The following is a 9,440-nucleotide window of genomic DNA, read 5'->3' on the forward strand; positions in this document are numbered from 1 at the left end:
GTTCTGAGTTGTAATAAAGAAGGTCTAGTTGTTTAGAAAGAATGAAGAAAGAGGAGAGGTGTGGTCCGGGACAGAAATGATGGCAACAGTGCGGAGAGATGGAACTGCACGCTATGTGAAGTTCCTATGTCTTTTGTTTAACACAAGAATCTGCTTAATACTATACCCAGTGAAAAGATGGTAAAGTACTCTACATGGGGCTAAAATTTCACTACAAAAATACCTGTATCTCAGATACTGGCTTCTTATTATTACTTTTCTCCTCTGGTAGGTCCGAGAAAAAACTGTCTTTCCTTCCACCTGGAGTTTTGTCAACAAACCACCCTTCTTCGGAACCTCTGGCAGGCGTCCTCAGAGGAGGGGGGCCGGTTTGGGAAGGTATCGGTGGTGCTGAAACGCTGGTTTCTCTCTGCTGCATCTCGGGAGCACTTGAAACGGAGTCAGGATTTCCTTTCCGATACAAGGAGAGCAGGGAGCTGTTCATGTGATTTGCCAACTGGCAGAAACATGATTTTAGCATAAGTTACTCAACAGGAACTCAAAGTTTGACTGCCTATGTTAAAGTTTTCTACATTTCGCTTCCAAAAACTCCTAACATTTAGAGTCAAAAGAATAGGTGTTTGCAATGAGTGACTCAAACACAAACCCTTACTAACCAAAAAGCCGTACCCACTCTCCACTCCAAGTTAATGTACTAGTTCATAATTGGCAGTTTAATAAAACCTAACATGAATGGTCACTTTAAAAAGTGTAACAGAAGTATGAACATGAGCTGGTAGTTATCAATGAGAGGTACTACTATCCCATCAATAAAACTAGACCACATTTAAATGAGTACCACCACAACTGCTGATAGACTCAAAAATGAGTCACCAGTGAGGAAAAAACAGACAGCAAGTTACAAATAATTTTATAAATTATCCCCATGTTTTCTTTTAATCCAAGTCTATGTATTGGCAATGCTAACTTTCTGGTTAAAAAAAATGTATCCTTTTCATCATTTTTACTATGAATTCCCCTTTCGGTTGATGTCTGCCCTCATTTCTGCCCATTCCCTTCCCTTCTTTTTCCCTGTGTAATAGGCTGCAATAAAAACCAATGTGGGAAAAATAGTTAACACAGACGAGTTCACTAGCACTGTACACAGGAAGCGTTGGACTGTTCACTGATGAAGACATTCAGAGTCTCCATTCAGGTCTGGCTTACCTGTGGATCTGGGCAATCTTCCATATCTGAGTCATCATCTGAATAGCTTCCAAAATACCTCAGTAAAAAGAGGAGAAGAAATGTTTTAAAGGCTTTGCTCTCACATCCTAAAAAGTTTACTACCTAAAACAAGAAAACTCTGTATAATGAAGGAGAATATTGTGGTGGTTAAGAGTGTAGGCTTTGGAATCAGAAAAATCTGGACTCAAAATCCAGCTTCACCAGTTACTGGCTTGAACTGACCTCTCTGAGCCTCAGCTTCCTTATCTACCAATGGAGATAATAACATGCAACTCACTGAATTATTAGATTAAATGAAAGCTTGTAAAGTTCTTACTACACAGGAAATGCTTAATAAAAAAATCACAGTTTCTGTAGCTCAGCAAAAAAAAAGTGAAATGCTAATTTCCATCAGATCCAAGGGTGTTTAGGAATATCGAACACCAGGGCGGAAATACTCCAGCAAGTCATAATTAAGCACTAAGTAAAAAAAACTCTCAAGTCCAACATGACCAAGCCACACAAACAAACCTGACTTTTCCAAGTACGTTCAGGAGGACAAAACTCAAATATAAATCCTGATAACTACAAACTGAGAATGCATCCATTCATTATAACCAAGAGCTAATATCTAATAACTTTCAAGTAACCATAAAACTGTTACCTGAAGTTCATTTTTGTTTCTCTAGCAAATAAACATAAAAGGGGCCCTGGCTGGTGTAGCTCAGTGGATTGAGCGCGGGCCTGCGAACTAGACAATCGAGGTTCGATTCCCAGTCAGGGCACATACTGGGGTTGCAGGCAGGTTCCCTGCAGGCCAGTTCCCAGCAGGGGACGCACAGAAGGCAACCATACATTGATGTTTCTCTGTCTCTCCTTCCCTTCCCCTCTAAAGATAAATAAATAAAATCTTAAAAAAAAAAAGATTTAAAAAAAAAAAAACATAAAAGGGGTTTTCCTGAGTAAAAAGCTGACATGAATGCTATGGCCCTCTTTTATAATTAAGACGTGAGTTCTTTTTCTATTCATTAAATTCAATTGATATAATTTGAATATTATATCAATTCTTTTCAATGTAAAGAAGGTGGATTACTCAACTATTTGGGAACAAGTGTGTTTGCCCTACAATCCATACCCGAGAAGTACAACTAATTACAAACAGACTAAGGAGATAAATGTAACACTGGGAAGGAACAAGAAAGCACGAGTCATTGACCAGTCCACATGTCCTGTGACAGAGACCTACAGAGGAATCATCGCCATGAACCATAAAGGACAGAGCCAACAGATGTGACCAAAGAATGATGCAGGGCTTCTCTAGTCAAAAGACATTACAGACAAAAAGGCAAATGGCAAAACGGGGCAAGCATTTGCAACACATAAAAAAAGAGGTGCTATTTCATACAAAGTCCTGACAACTCACAAGAAAAATTCAAATACTTCCCAAATGAAAGAGAAAAACCCATAGGTAAAGAATTCACAAAGCAAGCATTAAACAGTAAAAGAAAAATCACTAGTTACTCAAAAATCACAAATAAAAGCAGTATGATCGATTTTTGCCTACGTAGGTGGCAAAGATGAAACAGCAGTGGAACCAGGACTGCGTGCGAGGTGCAGAGAAGTGCGCTCTTCACACAAAGCTGGTGGAGCACAAACCCACGTGGTGGCGGCCTCCAAGGGCAGCTCCAAATGCACTCAAAACCATAAATCCCTGGCCCCAGAGACACCACCCAAGATTTTAACATAACAAACAAACAAATGTGCGCAAAGATATATGCACAAATAGATCATTACACATACAATTGTGCAAAACTAGAAACAACCAAATGGCCATGAATATGCAACTAAAGTAGTGTAAATCCCAATGAAAAAGCAGCAGCTATGAAGAATGAAAATAAGCTATCACTGCAGATCCTAAAGACACTAAAAGGAAAATGGACCAAATTGCTTTAAAAGTACAGTTTACTAACAACGACATAAAAAAAAAAAGAAAATAGGAAGAGCACAGTATCTAACAAAATTCTTTCCAAAAAGAAGGCTCCAGGCCTAGATGAATTTTAGGTGAATTCTAAGAAATATTCAAGAAAGAACATTACACACACTTTCTTCATAATACACAGACGAAAACACTTTCCAATATATGAGGCCAGTATAACCTTAAAAGCTGACGCAGACATTGCAAAACCAAAAAACCAAAATGAATATAGACACAAACGTCTATAGAGAAAGATTAATTCAACAATAATAAAAAGGATAATATATCAGGACCAACTGGGGTTTGTCCAAGGAAAGGAGTATGAGCTTAACACTCAAAAATCTATGTAATTTACCAAATAAATAGACTAAAGAGAGAAAGCCATAATAAAATCAATAAAAGCATAAAAAGCATCTGACAAACATAATACTTATTCATGATAAAAGAATCTCAGCAAATCAGGAATATTAGGAAAGTTCCCTAATCTGGGAAAGGGTATCCAGGTATATGAAAACCTGCAGCTGACCTCACGGTTGACGGCACAAGTCCCTCTAAGAGTAAAGACTGACCACACATTCTGCTGGTGCGACGGAAAATGGAACAAATTCTTCAGGAGAGTTTGCCATTTCTTAGAAAGTTAAATATGCTGTGACCACATGACACAGCGACCCCACACCTCAACAGTTACCAAGGGAAAGGAAAACATTCTCCACACAAGTCCTGGACATAAGCATTCATGGTTGTTTTTCTGGAATGGTCAAAAAAGTGGAAACAACCCAACTGCCCACTGATGGAAAAATGGATTAAAAATCATGGCATAGCCACACATACTCAGCAATAAAAAGCAATAAACTGTTGACAACACAGCATTGACAAATCTCAAAATTATTATGCTAAGTGAAAGACTCCGTATTTTAAAAGCATGTATTGTATGTTGCCATCCACATAAACTTCTAGAAAAATGCAAACCAACTATCTAGTGACAGAAAGCTAATCAATGGCTATCTGGGAATGGGGGTGGGGGGGCAGAGGGAGAAATGTATTGCAAAGACACGAAAAAAAACTTGTGGGGTTGATGGAAATGTTCTGTATCTTGCTTATGGTGATGGTTTAATCAGTACACACATACGCTGAAACTCAACAAGCTGTATAGTTATACAGTAATAAACTTATAAAAAAACTTAATGTTATTTCTTTCTTTTTCTTAATGTTATTTCTTAAAATTAACTGACACCTTTTTAGGTATCTGGCATTGTATTAGGGCAGAGAAAAACAAATAATGAGACAGTTGTATGGGTAATGCAAACAAGTAAATAAGTGATCCCAAAACCATGTAATATGATGAATGTTATCACAAATGCCTGTAAGTAGGAGTTAAGTAAACACTGAGGAAAGAGTCTAAGGCAGCCTGACTGAGGCAGTAACAGCATTTGGAAAGCTGACTCCTGAATGTGAGTGGGAGTTTGTGAAAGAGGAATGAACATTCCAGCGGCAGAAAGCCGCACAATGAAAGAGTCTGACTTCTTTGGGGAAGAGTGAGCACTCGGTGTGTCTGAAGTTAAGGACTGGAGAGGTTAGGCAAGTGCTACGCAGCGCCATGTCAGTGATGAAGAGCCACGGGAAGTCTTACAAGTAGGAATATAACGCGACCAGGTTGTGTGTTAGGAAAAACCCCTCCCTTTTGTGCTCCTTACTCATTATCCTCTCCGCTTTGTCTTGCTCTTTTTGCCAGATGTTCATCTTCTAATTCTTTAAGATCCTTATGTTCCTTCTCACTACTAATTATGCTAAACACTGAAACAAACAGAAAAAAATGCCATGAGCTAAAGCCATTCCTTCTATAGCTGTGTTAATTATTTGGCTCTAACACTAATGGACTCACCTCTTTCTACCTGAATCCGAAAGGCATTTCTTTTTCTTCGACCATAGTCTATACTGGAAAACACAACAGAAGTTTAGTACAGTGGTCTCCCCCACACAGACTTGCACAAATACATAATTATGTCCCTGCATGTATACTGACCATAAACCTATTTTCAAACAACGCTGGAGTTTACACTTTACTACTCTAGTTTTTCCTGATTAGAAATAAGGTTACCGCATCAGAAACTCAGCCAGCTCTTACTGAAGGAGACACAGACGAGATGAAATGAAGGCTCTATGCACATCACTCTCTTTGAAGCAAAGGAAGCCCCCCAGGGAGACCCAGAGGTTATTAGCAGAGCTGCCACAGCCACCAGGGGCCCGGGAAGCACAGGCCTGCACAGTGGCACTGTCCCCACCTCTGTCGCAAAGGGCAGGCTGCAATCCTACTGAGCCCACAGGACAGAGCGCTGAGCCAGATGGTTACTCTTCAAGTCCAGGAAATCCGCCCTGCTACGTCTCCAACTTGCCAGAGACCATGACCCCTTTCTTCTTTCCAAGTTCTCCCTTTGGAATGAGAATGTCTACCCTATGTCTGTCCACTGTTGCATTCTGGGGGCAGATAACTGGTCTGGTTTCCCAGGTCACAGCTGGAGAGGAGTTGTGCCTCAGGATGACTCATAGGTCGTTACCCCTGCACCCGAGTTTGATGAGATTTTGGGAGTTGAGACTGAAACGGGTTAAGACTTCTGAGGCTGCTGTTCATTTACTTGTAAGCTAGAGGGACGTGAATTTGGGGAGGCAAGAGGGCACAGCATTAGGAGCTGAGCTGCATCCCTCTAAAATTCGTATGTTGAAGTTCTAACTCTGAGGACCTCAGAATGTGACTGTCTGGAAATGGGGCCTTCACACATGTAATAAGGTAAAATGATGTCGTATGGGCGGGCCTCAGGACTGGTGTCTTTGTAAGAAGAGGAGATTAGGATACAGACAGTAGATACAGAGGAAAGGCCATGTGAAGTCACAGGGAGGAGATGGCTGCAAACCAAGGAGACGCATCAAAAGCAACCCACCCTGCCAGTGCCTTGATCTTGGACTTGTAGCCTCCACAACTGTGAGAAATTAAATTTCTGTTGTTTAAGCAACCCAATTCAGGATGCTTTTTTATTCCTAAGATTTTGGGGTTTTTTTTCAATCTGGGATACTTTTTTAGGCAGCCCTAGCAAGTAATATGTAGATAAAGAGGAAAAAAAATAGAAACACAGAAACAGATAAAGGGATATTTAATGAAGCAAGGTATCAGAAGCTGTGGCATTAGAAGCACAAGAGGATTTACTCTTCAGTGGGAAGACTACATAAGTGACACATTTCTATAAAAAGACTCGGAGGCTGAGGGAGATCATGTCCAACGGTTTTGATTGTTTAATACAGCAGGCAAAGAACACCTCTGAACAGGTTATAAGGTACTGAAATAAGAGACGCAGCCACTCTCCCCTAGTCACAAGGACAGCGCCTTGTGTGCAACAGGTGCCTGATAAATGTTGCACAACTGAACTGCATTCCAAACTGATGGGCTGGTGAACCTTTAAGGCCAGCAGCTATTAACATCAACTGGAAATGTGGGCAGAATGGAAACTTAAACGATGTCGGGAAAGCAAAGCGGGGATCTGCAGACTATGTTTCTTTACCTGTACATTCTCTGTAGATCAGCTGCTAAAAGTCCAGTGTCCACATATTGGCCACATCTGTTACTGGTGAGGTACTAAAACAGAAAATACAAGGTGAACACTCAACATTTCAAACTCAGAGATTTTAATTGACAAATTGAGAGACTGAGCTACTCAAACACATTATACTTTAATGTAAACTCTTCATTAATAAAGCACACCAGGAACATAAATGAAAACCCTTAAGGACCGTCGCATCTGGAATCTGAGAATTAAAAGGATCACTATGACACACAAACACAGAAACCAGGAAAGCTACAAGGCAGCCAGCGAGAACTTACTGCATTCCAGATCCCCAACGCCCCAGAACAGAGCACTCCACCCCCAAGGGTGCTGAGGGATAGTTCAGATATGAAGGGGCACGGTAATACGGGACATCTGCGCAACTCTGCAGGAACCACAGCCCGGGACAATGCATGGCTTCAATGGTAAAGCACCTTTTAGTGATATCCTGTCTTTGCAAAACTGGGCTTCCAGCAAATTCCATGCGGAACTTGACATGGAACAGGATGGGAGTGGCAGTGACAATGTGAGCTCGAGGCAGGAGAAGTGGTCCCACAGGCACATAAACCCCACTTGTCAGTAATGTGGTTATGGAAGAATAAAACACAAATACACCCATTTCCTTTCAATTTTCACATATTATATTCTCAAAAGGCTACTACATTATTTGAATTACAGTTATTAAATTGCTGAAACCTAACTACTTAATAAACAGACCTATTAGGTATGGAGCACCATGAAAATATTAACAAGAAACTAAGGGCCCAGTGAACCTGTCTACCTATCTGAAGGGGCCTTTGGTACATTATCTCTCTACTACTCATAATCCTATGGGGTAGATGTAGTATCCCCTGCTCTGGAGAGGAAGAAGTTTACATGAGACTTCAAAAGGTTAATTACTTGCTCTGAAGCACAGAAGCTAGAGGGCCAGATCTCAAACCTGGAATATCTAACTCAACTTCTGTGTTCCGATACTTGGTAGTTATGCAGTCCAGGTGCCCCACTAGACAGACCAATTTCTTCTCAAGAATCCTTAACACGCCCCGACCAGTGTGGCCAGTATGGCTGTTGGTTGGGCACTGACCGCAATGAGAAACATTGCCAGTTCGATCCTGATCCGAGCACACAACTGGGCTGCAGGTTTGGTCCTGGTCAGGGCGCATGTGGATGGGAGAGGCAGCAAATTGATGTTTCTCTCCCTTCCCTTAAAAACTCCCTTATACGTGATAACGCTCTTCATAAATGCATCTGCTCACGAGAGACCAGGCAGCACAAGCTGGACTGTTCTAGTTAACCTTCCCCCTCACTGGACTCCTATAATATGCTGTCATGTACTACAGACAATTTTGAATTACACTTATTTCTATCTATCTCAATCCTACTGCAATTCAAAAAGTTCCTTGATGGCAAGAAAAATAATATGCTAAATATTGGGGTAATTTGTAAGCAGCAATAGGTAGACTGAAGTGTACTGGTAAATGAAAAAAGCAAGTAGCAGAATTCATGCAAATAGGACTGTGTATGTGTGTGTTTGTTTTAAATAAATACATAATACATGTGTAAGTGCATATATGCATACAAAGTTTTAAGAAAGATGCAGCCCTGGCTGGTGTGGCTCAATGGATTGAGCACTAGCTTGCAAACCAAAGGCCGCTGGTTCAATTCCCAGTCAGGGCACACGCCTGGGTTGTGGGCCAGGCTCCCCAGTGGGGGACACGCAAGAGGCAACCACAATTGATGTTTCTCTTCCGCTCTTTCTCCCTCCCTTCCCTCTAAAGGTAAACAAATAAAATATAAAGAAAAGAAAAAAGTGATAAAAGCACAGCGGCTCGGTTATTTCCAACACTTACAGACTGGTGTGCAGCTCCAAACAGGAGATCGCATAGCGGCTAGCAAGGGAAAACAAAAGCGAGGAAAAGTATACAGCTCGCATACTCCAGTGTAAAGAAAAATCTCTCCCTCCTAAATAAGATTGCTTTCCTAAATAAGATTGCTTGCTGACTGTACCATTCCAAGTCATTTACCACAAACTGTTTTCTACCCATGATTACGAAAATGAAAAACAAAAATAAAAACACCAATTCGCACCACCTATTTTTACTGTAACCCAAGCTGACTCCAAGTTTCTTGAGAATGGGAATGCTTTAAGGTCCCCAAAGAGCCTCGTACTGGGGTGGAGGGTGTGTCCGAAGGACGTTTTTACACGAGACTGGAAGACTGGCATTCAAAGGCTGTCTGCCTCCACTGTCCTCACTGATCTGCTCCGAGGTCCAGCGGACCAGGGAGCTGCAGCCTGCCCCTGTCCCGGGCGGTTTCTGGAAACGACGCCCGGCGCAGATCAGTGCCCCGGCGGGAGAGAAGGCCCCGCACGCCCCGCGGAGCACGGAACTGTCAGCAGCCCCACGCCCGAACCCGAGCGGGGCGGGAGCCGCCCTGGGACGGCGCCCCGTGGCAGCGGACGCAGACCACTGGGAGGCGCGGCGGCGCCCATCACGCACCTGGATGACTCGCTGCTTCAGCTTGTTATCCACAAAACCCGCAGGCCTGGGCTTCATCACGGCCGCCTCCGCCGCCAGGGCCTGGGCGCTGGGAGTCACGTGATCCGAGGGCCTCCTTCAGGCTGCCCGCGGCGACCGCCTGGCCAGCCTCCTCGAAGGGCGCCTCGC

The 9,440-nt window shown here is 42.4% G+C and overlaps 1 protein-coding gene across 2 annotated transcripts in view; it reads right to left on the reverse strand.

Moving 5' to 3' along the window:
- The window catches only part of NVL (nuclear VCP like), a 59,391-nt gene extending 50,016 nt beyond the window's left edge, over window positions 1-9,375 (reverse strand). For both annotated transcript variants that reach the window (XR_008390532.1, XM_037138768.2), the window contains exons 1-6: window positions 9,273-9,375; window positions 6,733-6,806; window positions 5,064-5,116; window positions 4,876-4,975; window positions 1,207-1,264; window positions 224-496 (exon numbers count right to left, since the gene is read on the reverse strand). Coding sequence is in view for 1 of the 2 variants with exons in the window: in XM_037138768.2 (XP_036994663.2) it covers window positions 224-496; window positions 1,207-1,264; window positions 4,876-4,975; window positions 5,064-5,116; window positions 6,733-6,806; window positions 9,273-9,329 (615 nt within the window). In the remaining variant the exon portion in view is untranslated. The remainder of the gene's footprint in view (window positions 1-223; window positions 497-1,206; window positions 1,265-4,875; window positions 4,976-5,063; window positions 5,117-6,732; window positions 6,807-9,272) is intronic.
- Between the last annotated feature and the right edge of the window lie 65 nt (window positions 9,376-9,440).

This window comes from Artibeus jamaicensis, unplaced genomic scaffold (genome assembly GCF_021234435.1).
Source record: "Artibeus jamaicensis isolate MK-2021 breed Jamaican fruit bat unplaced genomic scaffold, CSHL_Jam_final scaffold_754, whole genome shotgun sequence".
Lineage (NCBI taxonomy): Eukaryota > Metazoa > Chordata > Mammalia > Chiroptera > Phyllostomidae > Artibeus > Artibeus jamaicensis.